We start from the raw sequence: 20942 nt of genomic DNA on the forward strand, positions 1-20942 counted from the left end.
TTTATTACAAGCTGCCATCAGTGACTGTCTAGATGAATTTTTAGGGATAGCTGGCTACCTGGTCATATACCTATGACCAATTTGATCATAGGTATCTTGATCCAATTTCTTTCAGACCAAATCAGAGAAGGAATTGAAGAAGCAGATGCTACAGATGAGAAGGGGAAAAACATACTTCCTAATAAGGCAACTCAAGAAGTGTGCTGTAGAAGGAATGGAAGTGTAGATTTTGGGGGAGGTTTGTTGATTTGGACATGGATACCCAGTCTGGATTACTCTAATACTATTGGTAGAACAATTCTAAATCTGAATATGCTGTGGCCTAACCTTGTCTTCAGTTTCTGCTCATTACCAAAATTAGGAAGAACTTTGGATTTGAGGACATTTAGAAATTTTATAGCTCACATTCTGCAGACTTACTGATCTGACTCAAATCTATTGCTTTCTTTTCTTTGTCCAACCTCTCCTTTTCTTCTTCTTTCTCACCTTTTTATTACAGAAATCTTCAAATAGACACACAGGTAAAGAAAATAATATAAACTCCCATGTAGCCATCACCTAGCTTCAATAATTCTTGCCAGTTTTGCTTATTTGTGTGTATGTGTGTCTGTATTTTTTTCCATGAAGAGACTTCATTGGAAACATCTTGTGGATTACAGGATATAATAGTGATATTATTAAATTAGTGATATTATTAAATTATAATAGTGATATTATTAAATTAATAGTTCAATATCTTGAGGTTTTAGAACAATAATCAGCACAAATAGGAACCCAGTATATCACTATTCAGCCAACATTTTCCTGTTAAGAAACTTTTTATTAAACTAAAATTTATTTATTGGGCCTCCACCGTGGCGCAGGTGGTTGAGCACACCGCTGTGAAGCTGTCTGCAGCTTCTGCAGTGCCAGTTCAATCCCCGCCAGCTGCGGAGATACCCACATGGCAGGGCGGACCTCTCCTGTCTCGCCTGCTGCTCCTCTCAGCAGTGTATTTCGGTCTGTCTGCCTGCTGTTCCCCACTCTGTCTCTGGTGAATCCTTTCACCCTCGAACACATCTGGCCTGTACCCCAGTTCTTGTATAAAAATAAATAAATCTTAAAAAAAAATTTATGTAACATAAGATTCACAGATCTTAAATGAGTTTTAACAAATGTATATGCCTGTGTACCGAACACTCAGTCAAGATGTAAAACAGTTCCATCACCATAAATTTAGCATATTAGTTATAATCCTTCCCCACAATACCTGTGAAATCATTGAGATACATGGGAAATTATTTTGTTCTCATAGCTGTTGTTAAAAATAGCAAAAACCCCCAACATTATTAGAACCATTAAGGATGATAATTATGACAACTGATAAGAACTTAGTTGTTATCTAAGACTCTTCTAGGAATCCTAGACCCAAATTGTGAAAAGTCCTTGAAACAGCTAGCTTTTAGAGTTTCTAATATAAATTCTACAGTTAGTACTAGTAATACATAGCAATATCATAGGTGAGATATTCCTATGTAACCTCATTAACTAGTATAAGGTTAATAAGAAAATTCTTCCTTTATCTGCTCTAATTTTTCTTTTGTTTCTGGTTATCCAAATGCCTTTTAGTACCTATGTTTTAAATGTCTCAGTGATAGCATAGGCTAGTAGTTCATAATAATAATAGCAGATCTTTTATATCCTATATTTCATCCTGAAAGAACCCTTAGTTTGTACTTTCTAGACTGTTTATAATAGGTAAAAATCAATGAAATGCAGGCACCTTTTTGGTAGAGTATGCTTTAAACAAGGTGACAAAGCCAGCTACAATTTGTGAAAGATATTGGAAGGGAACATCATATATATTTGAAATTATGGAGAGAAGAACATTGATTTCTTTTTTTAGGCTGAAAAATCAATGCCCAAATTTTAGTTTTGTTAATGTATAAGGTTTGACCTTCTCAGAAATAGTACAGTGGCATTTGGGCTGATCATAGAATTTTAGAACATGACATTTTTTTTAAATAGCAATAGTAAATATCTCTAAGGAGTCAGTAAATATTACAAGTAGTTGTAAATTATTATAGAAATAGTTGTGGCTTATCTGATTTCTATTTCCTTACATTTTTTTTTTGTGTGTATCCTGAATACTTTTACTTCTTTAACTAAATCTGTTTTCTTTTTGTCTTTCCCCTTTTTTCTTTTGTTCATCAAGAATCTGATAGGTAACACTCTTTTATTGAAAGAGTGCCAGTTAGTAGCTCAGTTTTTCTCATATCCAGTCTTCTTAACTCTCCCTGCTGTGGTAGACCAAGACCTTCAATGTTTGTTGGATGGCAGTACAAAAATTCATAGGTGAATTTAGGTTCACTCTTAAGCATCTTTAGGGTTTAAAAGTCAGAGAACCCTTTAATGCAATGTTATTTCAATTTTTAAAAAATTAGAAGACCTTGATGGAAGGTCCTTTGGAGACTCTGGACTGGGGGCGGAGGGTGTGGAATGTAGGGAAGTCAGATTATGTCTCTGTATATACCAGTAGAAAAATGATATAAAAATGCATTATTTACTGAAGAATATTTAATGACATAGTAGATTTTCATTTTTTGCTCTATGTATTATAGTTGTAGACAGACTTTTTTCCTTTTAACCAACACAGATAACCAAAATAAAAAGCAAAAGAGAAGTCTCAGTATTTTTAAGGTGAGGGAAAAGAAAAGTGTACACACACACACACACACACACACACACACACACATATGTGTGTGCACACACAAAGACATATTTTATGAAAGCTAGAGAACTGTTTCCAAAGAAAAATGTGTGATCTAGTGTTGCAATGTTTATATATTTGGCAATTGGAAAAAATAATTTTTTGGCGAAAATAGGAAAACAGATTGACATAAATGTGCATTAGGATAGTGACTTTCATTTCTTGTACATATACAGTGAAATAGTTCTGGGCAATAAATTTTTAGAAAACTAGGGTAGGATTGGATAAATGTCATTGTTTATGACTGAATACATATAAACAGGTGAAAACTCAAGATGGAGAGGTAATAATAACCACCTGATAAAAAGACTTTTACCCTACGAAAAAGATTGCTTTAGAGTACCTTGATATTTTAGTTTGGTTTTTTTTTGGTAAATGATATGGTTACATTGGTGGCTGTTGTGGATACATAAAGTGAAACAAAATGTCTTTTGTCCCCCCCAGTACTAATAATTATTTATCATTAAAAATCGTAACTGTGGGCTCCCTGGTAGTGCAGGTGGTTGAGCGCCACGCTGTGAAGCTGTCCACAGCCTCTGCAGTGCCAGTTCGATCCTGGCTGGCCAGCGAGGGTCCTACATGGTGCAGCAGACCTCTCCTGTCGCACCCGCTGCCCCGCTCAGCAGTGTATTTTGTCAGTCTGCCTGTTCTGCTCCCCACTCTGTCTCTGGTGAATCCTCTCACCCTCCCGCGCATCTGGCCTGTACCCCAGTTCTTGTGTAAATGAATAAATAAATATTAAAAAAAATCATAACCGTGAAAAAAAATTTATGCTGTAGATTTTGGAACTAATACCAAGATTATTGACGAAGGTGACACAGTTACTATTTCTGCCATGGTGTCTTAAAAAATAAAGAATAATTGACAGTGGAGCATTTTGTAATTATTTTAAGTTAGCTACCAAGTTAAAATACAACTCTACATTTTGGCAACATATCATGAGCTGTGAGACCTTTCCTTTTTCTCCCAAATCCATCCTATTCTCGGTTTCCATGCCTTTTATTTTCACTTATCTAAGCTTTACCCTCTCTCTCACAATAATCCTTCTTGAGATTATTGACACCAGCCACCTCAGTGGCACAGCGGTTGAGCGCTAGGCTGTGAAGCTGCCTGCAGCCTCTGCAGCGCCGGTTCCATCCCTGGCCACCGGTGAGGGTCCCACTTGGTGCGCAGATCTCTCCCTGCCACGCCCTCTGCTCCCCTCAGCAGTGTTCTTTGTTGGTCTGCCTGTTCTGCTCCCCACTCTGGCTCTGGTGAATTCTCTCACCCTCCCGCGCTTCTGACTGTTCCCGTGCTTGTATAAATAAATAAATAAATCTTAAAAAAAAAAGATTATTGACAGCCCACTTTGATTTTCCCTCTCCTCTGAATTTCTATAGCACAGATTAACTTAAGACCTTGTCTCTGTGTTTATGAAGGCAAAACAATTTCTTCTGTTTTCTTTGTACAAATTTAATGTAATCAAATGTAATCAAATGTTGGATGATTGGATAGCAATATAGAAAACAAGTTTAAAGGGAATCAGATGAGCATACAACTAATAGTGTGATGATGGATGTTTGGAGAAAACCAAAGAAAGACTTGTTCCTGGGCAAGGTAAGAAAGTATGCATTCTAAACTGGGATCACAGAATTAGCTGAGGCCCCAGATATGCAAAGCTAGTGACTGGGGCTACAGGTGCCATTTAAAATTGGATGAGTGAACTAACAAAAAAATGAATATAATTCTGAGTAGAGTGGCTTGGCCAAGTTTACTGAGATGTTCTTTTTTTCTTTTTTTAAAGATGTGTTTATTTGTATATACAAGAACTGGGGTATAGGCCAGAGGTGTGGGGGGGGGGCGGTGAGAGGATTCACCAGAGACAGAGTGGGGAACACAATAGGCAGATAAACTGAAATACACTGCTGAGGGGAGCAGCAGGCAAGTCAGGAGAGGTCTGCTCTGCCATGTGGGTAGCTTCTTGCCAGGGATCAAACTCTTGCTGCAGTGGCTGTTGTGAGCTTCATAGGTTACGTCTTAACCCCTTGTGCCACCAGGGAGGCCCCTCTTTTTTAAAACGATATTTATTTATGCATACAGGAACTGGGATACAGGCCAGAGTGCAGCAGGGAGAGAGGATTCACCAGAGAGAGTGGGGAACAGAACAGGCAGACTGACTGAAACACATTGCTGAGGGTGAGGGGAGCAGCGGGCAAGACAGAAGAGGTCCACTGAGCCATATGGGCAGCTCCCTGGCTGGCTGGGGATGGAACTCATGCTGCAGAGTCTGCAGATAGCTTCACAGTGCTGTGTTTAACCCCTTGCACCACCAGGGAGGCCCTAAGATGTTCTTTTTAAATCATTCACTTGGGCCTCCCTGGTGGAGCAAGGGGTTAATACACAACCTGTGAAGCTGTCTGTAGCCTCTGCAGCAGGAGTTCGATCCCCCAGCCGGCCAGGGAGTTACCCACATGGCGCAGCAGACCAGGGAGCTACACACATGGCGCAGCAGACCTTTCCTGTGTTGCCTGCTGCTCCCCTCAGCAGTGTACTTTGGTCAATCTGCCTGTTGTGTTCCCCACTCTGTCTCTGGTGAATCCTCTCACCCCACCCCCCACACCTCTGGCCTGTACCCTAGTTCTTGTATGCATAAATAAATAAAATGTTTTTAAAAAATAAAAATAAATCATTCACTCATCACACATTTTTTGAGTTCTAGAGTACAAAGATGAAAAAAGATATTTTCAGCATTCAAATTCTAACAGGGCACAGAAATTTAAGTTATTAAACTGCCAACTTCAATAAAAGGTATGCACAAGGTCTATGGGAACAGAGGAGGAAACCTCAGAAAAGGTTGATATAGGACAGGCCCAATTCTCAAAAGACATAAATGTCAAACTCAGTTGTTTGAACATTATTTTTTATTATTAAGTTGCTGTGTCAGAGCAACTTTGTGAAGGCTTAGGATAGCACTCATCCTTCCTACGACTTCCCTGCGGTCTTACTAAGAGGTAGCTTATGAGACTTTCCCGCATACCCCATAATTACACTTCAGTCTCAACTGAGAGCAAAAGTCAGGATATAATTGGTAAAGTAAGTAATCTTTAACTTATTTAGAAATACCACCTCCCCTTTAATGTTAAAATTTTATAAATATCAAATGAGATGCCCTAATTATTGAAATATCTACATGATTTAAAACAATAGTTTTCCCTTTGAGGGTGACAACTGACCATATTTATTTGTTATTTTTTTCAAAGATTTATTTATTATTACAAGAACTGGGGTACAGGCCAGATGTACAGGAGGATGACAGGATTCACCAGAGACAGAGTGGGGAACAGAACAGGCAGGCTGACAATATACACTGCTGAGGGGAGCAGCGGGCGAGACAGGAAAGGTGTGCCACGCCATGTGGGACCCTCGCCATGTGGGACCCAAGCCGGCTGGCCGGGATCCTGGTGCTGCAGAGGCTGCGGACAGCTTCACAGCGCTGCACTCAACTACCTGCGCCACCAGGGAGGCCCCTGACCATATTTAAAACCCAAAAGGAAAGGAAAATATTTTTAATATTAGAAATAAAAGGAAATATTTTTAATATTAGAAAGAGTATTCATCTGAATTTTGCAGGTTTTTAAAGGTATTTTCAAATATCTATCACTAACCATAAGTATTTTTGTTCAAAATTAATATTTATTTCCAGTCATTCAAACCTTCAAAAGTCACAGGGAAGAAAAGTATAACTTACTCTCCAACAACCGGAACTTGCCAGATGAGCCCATTTGCTTCTCCCACAAGCTCTACAGAAGAAGATGTGCCATCAAATGGTTAGTTTAACATTCTTTTCCACTTATTGTGAGATTTTTCTATTTATTGGTTAAATCAGAATTTAGATTTAATAATATGTGAATCTTCTGCTGCTGATTTTTCTCTTAAAGAATTCAACACAGAAAAAAAAAAGAATTCAACATAGGAAAGACTAGAATATAGGTATTACTTTGGACATAAATGTAAACTTTCTAGGCACTTACTTTAAAATGCTACTACAGACTTTGTTCCCTTACTGTCCCATCCATTAAATAGAAATTATGGCCTGACTGCCTTCAGCTACTATCAATTATAATGGTAACAGATACACCCTTTAACAAGCTATCCATCATGTGCATAAATTAAAGGACACATAATTCAGGTACTGCTGTACTACAGTTTAAGAGTGACACTTCTAAATGTTATTTTTATCCATGTTGTCCATTTAGTTTTATCCACATTTTGTGTACCTTATATAGGTTTATTTCATTTCTTATATTTCTTTCCCTTCTTTTCCCCAGACCATTTTAAATGCATTTGCAAAAGGTTTATGGAATGCTCAATTAGAGAAAAACCTAGTTTTAATATGAAATTCTTTATTTTAAAATATTGTTAGTTTAATTTTGACCATACATAGCTCTTGTTCTCTGGTAATTTATTGCTGAAATAATTATTTAAAATGTGGGGAAATCTAGATTTCATCAGTTTAATTTTTAATATTAGAAAAGTTATGAATCATGTCAAATTTCTATAATATAAAATTTTAAATAGGCTCAAATTTAATAAAATATATTTTAGATATGCTGTGATTAGCTTAATTCATATTTTATTGTTTAGCATTTGAGTGCTAAGCATATACTAAAAGCTACACAGAAACAAAAAAATCTCCTCACTTTACCTAATTTGTTGTAATGAAACCCAGAATGAGATCTTAAACTTTTGAATGACTTTTATTTTACTTTAATCAAATGCTTATTATCTTAAAGCCATCACTATTAGGTTTGCTTTTACAAAAGTATATGAGGATCTATACATTTTCTTCAGACTCTGTAGCTGTTTTCTATACTTGATATATCTTTCACTTAAAATTAAAAATTATTGCTTTGTAGATTGCATTATCTCTATATTGAAATGTTAATAGATTTTAAGTGAATACATACTCAATTTCCATATTGAAATTAAATAGGGATGTAGGGAACATTCCTTTTGCCCATAAAAAGATTGGTCACATGATCCCAGTTGACATTTAAGTGGATAATTATCAAAGATTATAGTACTAAGTAAGCTCTCTTTTTAAAAAAGTCATATAGCAAGGGTTCCTGAGGTGCTGCTAATATTCTGTTCCTTAACTTCTGTGGCATTACACTGGTTCATTCTATAATTATTCATTAAACTGTACACATGTTTTATGTACTTTTTCTCATATATATACAAAGTCTCACATACAGAAGTCTCAAAATGGAAAATTCAGTCTAGGATCTTAGATTATGTCATTTTTAGTCATTCTATTGCTCATCCTAATATGTCATCTTATATTAGAAATAAGAAAGTGTGCCTTTTATAACCTCAAGTTCCAAATAAATAAGAAATTATAACTTATGACATAATTCAAGTTCCACATGAAGTCATTTCTTCTGTTAACAATTTTTACCTTTTAAATATTTATAGAGTTACAAAATATGAGTTAAAATAAGCACTTTTATTAATATTTAAATAGCATTTTATTGGCTTTTTTAGAGATTTATTTTTATTTATTTATGCATACAAAAACTGGGGTATAGGCTAGAGATGCTGGCGAGAGGCCTCACCAGAGACAGAATGGAGATAACAGGCAGATCTACTGAAACACACTGCAGGGGGGAGCAGCGGGCAAGGCAGGAGAGGGCTGTTGTGCCGTATGTGGGTTAGCTCCCTGGCCAGAGATTGAACTCATGCTGCAGTGGCTGGAGGTAGCTTGATAGAGCTGAGACTTTAACCCTTGTGCCACCAGGGTTAATCCTTGCGCTCCATTAAATAGCAATTTCAAGGAAATTTTAGTTGCTACTTACTTTTTATTACACTTACAATATTATCCTTATCATGACTTTTAAAGCTATACATCTTCTAATCCCTGACCACATTATCTGCCTCATTTTCTATTACCCTTCTATATTTACACCTACTTTACTCATTCTTATTTTCATGCCAAGCCCCTTCCCACTACAAAGTTAGTGCACTTGAGTTCTCCCAACCTGGAATATTCTTCCTCCATATATATATATATATATATATGTACTTTCAAAATGTATTTGAACCATGTGCTATGTATGTGAACAGATGATATAGATTTAAGTCCATTTGTAGTTATTAAGGAAAGAAAAATCTGGTTCTCTGTCTTCCCTCTACTTAAATTCTACATGGGTCAAAAGTGGGATGACTGGTTCCAAATCTTCAGTTTATACATATAAGATATATACATAGGATGACATATATATATGTGTGTGTGTGTGTATATGATGTGTTTATATGTTTTTTGTGTCATTATTTTGCTGACCTATCCCACCCTTTAGCAAATTTATCCCAACTATTTTGCTTTACAGAGAAGAGGAATGATAGTAAATTTTCCTTCTCCTTTATTCCTACTGGATCAGTGTTATTACTTAATAATTAGGGTATAAGTATAGACAACAGATTTGCATAGTCAAAGGAAATAAATTCTTAACTAGGCAATAGATTTATGGAAATCACTAAGACTGTAGTAATATAATAGCACAGAGAAATAGAGGTGGAGAATATGATAAAACAGTAAGAGAATTTAACTGTTTGGTTTTTTTTTTAAAGATTATTTATACAAGAACTGGGGTACAGGCTAGATGTGCGGGAGGGCGAGAGGATTCACCGGAGACAGAGCGGGGAACAATACAGGCAGATTGACGAAATACACTGCTGAGGGGAGCAGTGGGCGCGACAGGAGAGGTCTGCTGTACCATGTGGGACCCTGGTGGCTGGGATCAAACAGGCGCTGCAGAGGCTGCAGACAGCTTCACAGCAAGACGCTCAACCATCTGCGCCACCAGGGGAGGCCCAAAAATTTAGCTGTTTATGAGATATAATAATATCTACCTCAGGATTGTTGTGAGAATTAAATGAATACATTAAAAATGCTTAAAATCATGCCTGGCATATAGTAAATGTTCAATACATATTTTAACTACTTTATTAATATTATTATTTAGACTATAAGAAAAGATTGGATGATTTAAAAAAAAAAAAAACCTAGTAGTTTGTATAAGATTATTAACATTTCCTCAGTCTACTAAAAATGGAACTACCATATGACCTGGCACTTCCACTCCTAAGGATCTGCCCAAAGGACACAAACACATTAATTCAAAAGAACACCTGTACCCCTATGTTTATTGTAGCACTATTTTCAATAGGTAAAACCTGGAAACAACCCAAATGCCCAAAAAAAATAGGATCAAGAAGATGTGGTATATATACACAATGGAGTATTATTCAGTAGTCAAAAAAGATAAACTCATGCCATTCACAGCAACATGAATGGAGCTAGAAGGAATTATGCTCAGTGAAATAAGCCAAAAGAAAAAAGAAAAATATTGCATGGTTTCACTTAAAACAGGAATATAGGAGAACCAAATTAGACATCAGTGTAAAAAAATAATAACAGTACAAAGCACAACAAAGCAAAAACAGACAATTATAAATGAGAGACATACTGCAGGGGAGAAGGAAAGAGAGGGATCAGAGGGAGGGAGGGAGGAGCAAAGGGGACTGAGGTGATGGTGCACGGGTGCATTGGTGAAGGAAACTCTATGGGGAAGCAAATATTGTTTAAAAATGAACAATGATATAAAAACTAAAAAAAAAATAATTAAAATTAAAAAATTATGTAAACACACGAAAAAGATTATTAACATTAATATAAACTAAAATAGCATTTAAGGCAGAAAGACTTTATTGAAGATAATGTGAATCTTTACAAAATGAGAGGAAAGATTTACCACTAGAAATATAAAAGGATCCTGAACTTACCTGCATCTGAAACAGAAACTCAAACAGCCTGAGGAAATAGGAAAGGGTTATAAAAAGTGGCTCACAAGTCCTACCACAGTAGATTTTTATAATATATCATTTTTATTAAAGTTATTTTGGTTTATATCACACTGTATATGATTTAGGGGTATAGGTTTAGATGTATATATATTACCAAACCACAACCACCACCAAAGCACTAATAATCCTCCACCACAGTCCAAGGACTCCATCCCACCTTTACTCACCATCCCACACTCTACTCTTCTGGAGGCCTCATTTCTCTAATCAGGTTTCTAGGATTTGATCTGGTTTAATTTTGTCTGTTTCTTCATTTTGTTTCTATTCCACAAATGGGTGAAATCATCTGGTGTTTGTCTTTCTCCTACTAATTTATTTTGCTTTGTATATCCCCGCCAAGTTCATCCATGTTATCAAAAAAGGCAAGATTTTGTCTTTTGTAGCTTTATGCCATATCTTGTGCACTTAGTTTCTCACCATTTAGTATGATGTTGGCTGTGGGTTTGTCATAAATGGCCTTTATTATGTTGTGGTATGTTCCATCTATCCCCCATTACTTGGGGACTTTTATCATAAATGGATGTTGAATCTTGTCAGTTGATTTATCTGCATCTATTGATATGCTCATATGATATTTATCTTCCCTTCTATTGATGTGGTGAATACATTGCTCAGTTTTCAGATGTTAAACCATCCTTGCATCACTGGAATAAATCCAACTTGATTGAATGTGTTGTTGGATTAGATTTGCTAAGGTTTTGTTGAAGATTTTTGCAACTATATTCATCAGGAATATTGCTTTATAATTTTACTTTTTTGTAATTTCTTTTTATTTATTTATTTGTTTGTTTGTTTGTTTGTTTATACATGCACTGGGTACAGTCAGAAGCGCAGGAGGGTGAGAGAATTCACCAGAGCCAGAGCGGGGAACAGAGCAGGCAGAAGGACCGAAGTACACTGCTGAGGGGAGCAGTGGGCGGCAGGAGAGGTCTGCACGCCATGTTGGACCCTCCTCCGGTGGCCGGGGAGCAACTGGGGATCGAACTGGTGCCGCAGAGGCTGCAGGCAGCTTTGCAACCCAGCACTCAACCGCTGCGCCACCAGGGAGGCCCATCTTTTTTTGTAATTTCTTGTCTGAATCTGGTATCAGAGTAATATTGACCTTGTAAAATACATTTGGAAGCACAATCTATTTATTAGCATTTCAGTGAGTACATTTGAAATGTAGAAGAAATTTCCTTCATGTTATCTGTGATTTGATTCTGTCTGGAAATACTGGATCCTCCTGTAGTATTAAGTAGAGATATGTTGACCAGTATATGTAGATATTGAACATTTGGAACATGGCTAGTCTGAGCTGAGATGTGCTGTAAATGAACATCAGCTAGAAAGGGTTGGTATGAAAAAAAAGTATGAATTATCTCAATAATTCTATATTGATTATGTGTTAAAATTATACTATTTGGGTTATGTTATGTTAAATAAAATACTAAAATTTATTTCACTTCTTTTTCCTTTAAAAAAATTTTTTCTACTATGGCCTCCCTGGTGGCGCAGTGATTGAGCACTGGGCTGTGAAGCTGCCCGCAACCTCCACAGTGCCCTCAGCAGTGTATTTCAGTCAGTATGCCTGTTCTGCTCCCCATTCTGTCTCTGGTGAATCCTCTCACCCTCCTGCATATCTGGCCTGTGCCCCAGTTATTGTATAAATAAATAAATCTTAAAAAAAAAAGGAAAAACACACACATTAAAAAAAAGAAATATATTCACATCAAATTGACCTAAAGCATGTTTACAAATTAAATATATCTAGAATCAGTAACTCAATTTACCACGATGTCTTAAAATGTCTTGGAACAACTCAACACAACAGTCACTGAAAGTAATTGATAAGACTTTACAATATAATTTAGTTGCAAGGAGAAAGTGTGTCTAATTTTGTATTTTTATGTTGTCTTTTGTACAGAGGGTGAGATTTTAAAAACCACTTATTTTGTATACTTGGAAGAAATGCTAAAGCCTTGTGATTTTTTTTTATGGCGACTTCAAAGATAGATGCAACTCAGAAGTTCATCAAATGAAGGGTAAAATAAAATAATGAAGAGCGTGGTTTTCCACATAGAAATAATAGAAATAATTTTCCTCCCAGAGAGGATTGGATTCTCTGCCTTGTACAGTTTCTTTTCACATGTTGTTTTCTTGTGTACCTGAAACCGGTTACCACGTCAGAGTACATACAAGTACTCAACTTGTGAGCTAGTTTTTCTTGGTATATGGTATCAAGTAGTTTAAAAAAAAAAGAGAGAGAACATTGAGTAAATGATAGTTCCTGTGCCAGTTGTTGAACAAATGGAACTATATAAAAATGTATACTGTAGGGCCTCCCTGGTGGCATAGGCAGTTGAGCGCAGCACTGTGAAGCTGTCTGCAACCTCAGCAGCGCTGGTTCGATCCCAGCCAGCCGGCGAGGGTCCCACATGACACAACAGACCTCTCCTGTTGCACCCGCTGCTTCCCTCAGCAGTGTATTTCATCAGTCTGCCTGTTCTGTTCCCTGCTCTGTCTCTGGTGAATCCTCTCACACTCCCGTGCATCTGGCCTGTACCCCAGTTCTTAAATGAATAAATAAATCTTTAAAAAAAATGTATACTGTAAGGGGGGTATCACCAGATCACATTTAACAAAGTGATTTCTCTTGCCTGTTTTTTTATTATTAGTAGAAAGTTTGTATTATTCATTCATTTGCTTTTTCATTAAATATTTATAAAAGACCAGTGCATGTAAGGTTCTGAGAATCTTTAATTGTGCTAATGTGTCTTCAAACACTTGCTTACTACATATCAAATGTATTTAAAGTATATAGTACTATAAGGTACTATACAGCAAGCATCTAAATGATCAGTTCATAAAACAATTTCTACTTGACCCTAATAAATACAACCATTGTGTTCTTTTAGAGCTATAAAATTGAATTTACATTTCAAATCAGCACATAGTTGAAGGATTATATCTTAGTTACATCCATATTTTCTCTTGTGTCTGTTAATTTATGAAAGTTTAGGTAAGCCATAGCAGTAGATTACTATATAGCACCTTATGAATAGAACTTAACCATTGATTTATTATTACCTGAAAGATACATTTACAAATGAAGTATTCTAGTAGGCACTAAAGATCATGGATTTACTAAATCACTATGCATGCAAAGAATGAGTTACTTTTATCCCTAAAATCAAAGTTATTTTACTGTGATACTATTAGAAACTCATTATATTCTAGATAGTAGTAATACCAATCCTTCATCATTAACTTTGAGACAAAAAAAAAAATAGGGGTGAAATAATGTAAAGTAGAAACTTTAATATGGTATTTTTACTAAAATATTTGATGAAGCTATCCTTTAATAAGATTTATTAATGTACTTTAATTAGTTATATTGTTAAATTAGCTTCTGTAGTTTTCTCTTTACCAAGCTCCAATGGAAATTTTGTCCAAAAGATTATTTTTTGTATACATCATAATGAATAAAATATTAGGGGAATGGCAAAATAAAAAAAACAAAATAGCTATTGAAAGTCATTCCTACAGTAAATTTTTTTCCCATAGCAAAATTTAGAATACTTTTTATTTTCCTACTTTCTTTTAACTTATCTACCCTCTTATTTTTATTTAAAATTTGACATATTTTTACCATAACTATATGTTCTTTTTTATTGCATACATACAGGAAACAGAAAAAAATTGAATCATCTCAGTTTTCCTGGAAGAAAAGAACCTACAACAAAAGACAATGATGAGTAAGTTTGCTTTGAAAATCATATACACCTGTCTTGAAAGCAAAGGGTCATATTTGCTAAAGTGATAGTTTGAGTAATCATTTCTTTTTCTTTTTTTTTTTAAAGATTTATTTATTTATGTATACAAGCACTGGGTACAGTCAGAAGCACAGGAGGGTGAGAGAATTCACCAGAGCCAGAGGGGAGAGCAGAGCAGGCAGAGTGACGAAATATACTGCTGAGGGAAGCAGCGGGTGGCAGGAGAGGTCTGCGCGCCATGTGGGACCCTCACCCGGTGGCCGGGGATCAAACCGGGGCTGCAGAGGCTGCGGGAAGCTTCGTAACCCAGCGCTCAACCACTGCGCCACCGGGGAGGCCCGAGTAATCATTTCTTGCAGTCAGTGATAGTGTATATACAAGTTGAAGTATTCTTTCGTAAAGAAGTAAAATAATCTATTTGTGGTATGTTTGGCAGTGCTCATATGATGATGATAGATGATGATGATGATGCCTTCATTTTTATACTTGTTGAACCCCAGCCTATCCATAAGAGACCAGCTTACAGTAAAACTAAGGAAAATACCCTTTTCAAATTTACATGGATGGAAATATGTTGTTTCCATCCATAGGATACATGGAAAGAAAGAAGTAATATGTTGTCTGAGAATATAATGTCTAACAAATAGCAAGCTCAAGGCAGAGCTAGAAACACAATGAAGCCAGCAGAGTAAGGGATCTCAAAGAACCTAGAAGGTTACACACCAGCAACCAACCATTTTCATATTGGCCTGCCACCAGTACCTTGAATGAAGATAGTATCCGCAGCAAGCAGCTGCTGTGTCTTCTGGAAAGAATGTATCTGTCCACTGAAGCTGAAAAATTAAATTAAGCAGAATAGGGGGTTAAATTTTCAAAGTAGTTCATACTTTCAGCTCATTTACCCATTCAGCTGTATCTTCTGTGTGCTACACAGTATAATGAAATGATAAAAGATGAAGAAAATGAAGTTTATATGCATTGGGAACTTATGGTCTTATGTTGTAAATAAATATACCTTCCCCAATTTAAAAATGGGTTCTGTTTTGAAATGTTTTTTAAATCATTTGAGTGGAACTCAGAGTGCATTTTCCATGCAAATCGTGTTGTTGTAATTTGTAATTATAATCCCAGATCAGCGTCACCAGTCTGTTTTTTAATGATGTTGCTGAACTATAGTATTAATCAGGAATAGTATAGATTAAAAGATGTGGGAAGAAGGTGCCATTTAGAGTACAAAGAGGATAAAAGGAAGAGTTTCTCAAAGAAATTTCCTTTTTTGGCATTTCCTATATCTATCACTGTACCCCTTTATCTATTTCTACTAGCTGCTTTTCCTACTATACTCCCTCCCCGCTCCGAAAATAATTTCATGTTCCCTACCCCATAAATATTTTTATTGTAAATTACTACTGCTTTTCCATAATCAAAATTCCCATTTCCTCAGTGAAACTGATTTCAATGAGATATTAGTAGGAAAACATTCTTTTTTTTAATTTAACTCATTTAATATTTTTTAAAGTAAGCAATATAAGTATATAGTAGTAAATTCAAAATGACATATAGTGAAAGCAAGTGGCATGTAACAGTTGCTTTTTTTTTAAGATTTATTTTTATTTATGCATACAAAAACTGGTTTGTAGGCCAAAGGTACGGGGTTGGTGAGAGGATTCACCAGAGACAGAGTGGGGAGCAAAACAGGCAGATCTACTGAAATACACTGCTGAGGGGAGCAGCAGGCAAGACAGGAGAGGTCTGCTGCACCATGTGAGTTAACTCCCTGACCAGGGATCATACTCTTGCCTTAGTGGCTGGCAGTAGCTTGATAGCACTTAGACTTTAACTCCTGCACCACCAGGGTTTTATTTCCCTATCTCTATTTAATATCTCTTAATGTTTGTTTCTAAAGATTCCTTTTATTTACATATATTACTCCATGACTTGATGTTAGAATTAGTAAAATATAAGCCAAGGTATTTTATAGCATATAAAAATTAGGCATTTCTGATAGTTTCTTCCATTCATTATAGAAGAACTCATTTAGTAAAGCAATTTCACTAGTTTTAGTAATGGGTTCTTTATTCTTTTTGTTTAATTTGTTTTATCATTTTGTAAAACCATCCTAAAGACTTGGGTTTTTAAAATCCTAAATTAAACTGAAGGTTTTACCTTTGTAGATCAAATAATCATAATTTTTTTTGTTTCAGCAATTATAGAGGAAAGTTTTCTCCATATAAACCAGTGATAACATCTATATGTAATATACTAATAACATGTTAATGTAATAATTAATAAACTGTTGACATAATGATTATCAATAATAATTAATATAATTATTATTATGACATAATAATTATCAATTGATAATTGATCACTAGAAAATCATATAGAATGATTGATTATGAGGAGTTGGTTCATGCAATTGTGGAGGCTAAGTTCCATTACCTATCATATGCAAGCTGGAGACTCAGGAAGCCAGTGATAAAATTCCAATTCAGTCCAAAGACTGACGACAACCAGGGGAGCCAAAATTATAAATCTAAATTCAAGGGCCAGAAAAGAGCCATGTCCTGGGCCCAGTAGGCAAACAAGGAATGAACCCTCTCTTATTCCCTCCAATTTTTGTCATATATAGGCCTTCGAAGGATTGGATAATGCCTATCCACAATGGGGAAGGCTTTTTTTAAAAAAATTTTTTGGGTTACATTTTTATTCCTCCATTATGTGCACGTGTGGTGAGGGCATTCTGAATCAGTTATTGCTGAGATAGTTGCAGAATTCCTGGCTCCATCATTCCTTCTATTAGTTGACCTTTCTAAAATTCATGAGTTCATAGTGATATACTATTTTTCCTTACCTTCCCCCTTTTCGTGTTTGTACCCCTTCTCAAATAGTAGATCGCTGGCTCCAGTCAGCTGCAATATATTTGCTTCATCCTACAGTGCATACAGAATTCCTACATTCATAGCACTGCTAAAAACAAACCTGCTAAGCATTCAAGATTTATATGTAGTAATTTTAAGGCATATAGTTAAATTACTGTGTTCAAAAGGACATGGATTAGTTCTTTGAAGTCTAAAATAACATTAAAATTATAATTTTTATTTAATTGAAAAATTAGTTATTACTTTGAAGTTGTTCTTTTGTTTGTTTGTATTCTAATCAAAGCTTTATAAACAAGTATACGCGAAGTGTCATTCCTTACCCTATGCCTTCTACCTACTCCCACAGATAATCAAATTCATTAGTTTACTTTTTCTGTGTTTATTTTTATAAAATAAAGCTGTTTTATTTTTTCTTATTTCTCTTCTTATACAAAGATGGCACACAATGTATGCTCTTTTTATACTTTCCTTTTTTCCCTTATAAATATATGCTGTACTCCCTATTAATCAACTTGTTTTAGAATATATTTTTTAAATGTTTTAAATGTAGGAATTCTTCCAACAGTAAAATACAATTGCATGTTAGAGGTTAGCAGTCTTTTCCCCAAGGAAACAAGCAGTTAGTGACGTGTCAATAAAACTCATTTATAAACAAACACCTACACATTAATATTTAATGTGAACTTCCATATCCTTTATGCTCTGAACAAAAAATACACTCTTTAATTCACGCCATTGGCTTGTCCTCATCTTGGCAATTTGCTGCTGCTGCTGCTGCTGCTGCTGCTAACACTGCTATGAATATGCAATAATAGTGACTAGCCTTCTATAAGGTATTTCATTAAACCTTTTATTTTCAGAAAATTGGAGAGACTAACATGCCATTGTTAGAAGTAAAACAGAGAGATCACATATACTTTTTCCTACTTTATGGTCACATAACATCTTGCAAAGCTGTTAGTACTTTATAAAAACCAGGAAATTTACATTAACATAATTACCTAATCTTTATTCAGTTTTAAGTTTTGCATATACTCATTTATATGTGTGTATGTGTACTTAGTCTTATGCAATTTTATCACATGATTAGATCATGTATCTATCACCCCAGTCAGGATATAGGATAGTTCTACCACCACAAGGAGCCCTCCGATTCAAAACAGTTTGTTTTTTTATTGGCAGAAGTAGTAACTTTTTTACGTTAATTTTTTTATTTCTGTATTACTAATCTAAATAAAAATTTTTAAAGTCAAAGAATTAATATGGAAGAAATTAAAAACATAACCAACACATCCTCCCCAATTTTGACTGAAGCATAAGAGTATCTTTGGGAGAAATGAGAGAACCCTGAATTTCACAGTGGGACTTTTCTGAACAAATTGGAAAAGGCAGCAAAAACCCTGAATTTTTGTCATGTGGCTTTCTCAAGAGAAAGTTGATAGTTAACATACCCTAAGAATCTGCCCTGAGCCCTGACAATTGGACTAAAAAATGTCAAGACTTGAACAATTTTTTTGGTATACCAGACCACCTAAACCATAGTTTCTTTTAAAGTATCTTAGAGGAATAACCCAGCCATTTTTTAAATACTAGATGCTGAAAAAATAGATGATACTGGATTTTTACTCTGCTGACCAAAAGGAGGGCCAAGACTTCAGATCTCTCAAGTTTTACTACAGAGATTTTTGGCCATAATGCAGTATATGATCAAACTTTATAAGGATGCCATGAAACTGGCAGAAGTCACTGAATATATGGATGCAGTACTAATTAATATCTGCACATTTCACAAGGGTCATTATAAGATGAAGGATTTGATCCGATCTAGTCCAGCAAGAGGCAAATCTGTTCAAGGAAGAAATAATGCCTTATAAAATATGAATGGCACCGACTGGTAATGTTTTTCATCACCAACTTAAAAGTGGTAGCAACAATAACTTTGGAATTTTATAACACAGTGAACTTGAGAAATGTATTCTATAGGCAGAAATAAAAGATTGTTGTTTTCAGGGCCTCCCTGGTGGTGCAAGGTGTTAAGCACGCACTATAAAGCAATCCACAGCCTCTGCTGCATGAGTTCGATCCCCGGCCTGCCAGGGAGCAACCCACATGGCACAGCAGACCTCTCCTGTGTTGCCCACTGCTCCCCTCAGCAGTATATTTCAGTCAGTCTTCCTGTTCTGTTCCCCACAGAACAGATCTGTCTCTGTCTCTGTGGATCTTCTCACCACCACCACCACCCTGGATCTCTGGCCTGTGCCCCAGCTCTTGTATGCATAAATAAATAAATCTTTAAAAAAAAATTGTTTTCAGAGGTAAGTAAATTAGTGAAGAAACATCAAGATAATAAAGACCATTAAGCTCTAAACAATAATTCTTTTTTTAAAGATTTATTTATGCACACAAGAACTGGGATACAGACTAGAGATGTGGAGGGTAATAGGATTCACCAGAGACAGAGTGGGGAACAGAACAGGCATATTGACTGAAATGCACTGCTGAGGGGAGCAGCAGGTGAGTCAGGAGAGGTCTGCTGTGCCATGTGGGTAGCTCCCTGGCTGGAGATTGAACTCATGCTATAGTGGCTGCAGATAGCTTCATAGGTTGCTTCTTAACCTCTTGTGCCACCAGGGAGGCCAAACAAACAATTCTGCCTTAGTGAACCAAAGTAGGACTTGAACCATCCTTTAAAAATAAGAAAAATTCTGTCAGCCACCATAAAACTCAGTCTCCAGCACAAGTGGAATTAAATATGTTTCTGAGAATACCATTTTGTCTAGGATGAATAATACAGTGACAACTGTACTTCCCCAAAAAGCTGCTCAGTAGGTTATTTACCTCCAAAGGTTATGAAAGTTTCTCTACTGAGTAAGAAGATACGGAAAAGGAAATTATTCCCTAAAATTCTCAAAGTGGTTAAAAACCCATCCCATGATTTGGTTGCCATCAAAATGGAAATAATTGATTTCATTTAGGAAGAAGTAAAAGAAGAAGGAAGTGAGGAAAGAAATTAAAGAAAAATGAGAAGCATGTCCACTTGGTCCTACAGTGGAGCTTTGGCATCATCTAGATATAATTGGGGCCTCCCCTGGTGGCACAGCGGTTGAGCGCTGGGCTGCGAGGCTGCCTGCAGCATCTGCAGTGCCGGTTCTATCCCCGGCTGCCGGCGAGGGTCCCACCAAAAAAAAAAAAAAAATATAGATATAATTGATACTCATTCCATTTCAAGGGTGTCCAAACACTTTGCTTAGCTGTTTCCTTCAGTAACAATTTTAACTTGAGTCAAAGAATTCCTAGTAAGTCCTTTGGGGCTACTACATTGTACAACTCCTGGGGCCTTCATTTATATCTTACACTGTCTAACAGAGTCCTTTGGAATCACTCAAGATGACACCCTTGCCCATCCCACACAACTAACTCCCTGAGAGTCATCAGGAGGCACCATTAGTTCCTTAAGGTACAGTAAGACAATGTAAGAGACTCAAGTACTCCCAGGAAGGGATGCAATGTAGAGAGACCCTCAGATTCCTTTTTAGCACTTTAGTTTACTTGCCTTAGCTTAGCTTTGCACCCCTGAGGCAATAAGTAGAATTAGGCATAACATAGGAGAGGCTGGAGGTTTCAGCCCTGAGTGGGAGTCACGTAAGTCTTGCT

At 36.1% G+C, this 20942-nt stretch overlaps 1 protein-coding gene across 1 annotated transcript in view; it reads left to right on the forward strand.

The window, feature by feature from the left end:
- ITGB3BP (integrin subunit beta 3 binding protein) overlaps nucleotides 1-20942 on the forward strand; it is a gene marked incomplete at both ends in the record, with an annotated part of 37438 nt that overhangs the window by 13120 nt on the left and 3376 nt on the right. The window contains 2 exons of the mRNA XM_084242361.1: nucleotides 6432-6555; nucleotides 14319-14388. Coding sequence (XP_084098487.1) covers nucleotides 6432-6555; nucleotides 14319-14388 — 194 coding nt within the window. The remainder of the gene's footprint in view (nucleotides 1-6431; nucleotides 6556-14318; nucleotides 14389-20942) is intronic.

This window comes from Talpa europaea, assembly GCF_964194135.1.
Source record: "Talpa europaea genome assembly, chromosome: 9".
In the NCBI taxonomy this organism is placed as follows: Eukaryota; Metazoa; Chordata; class Mammalia; order Eulipotyphla; family Talpidae; genus Talpa; species Talpa europaea.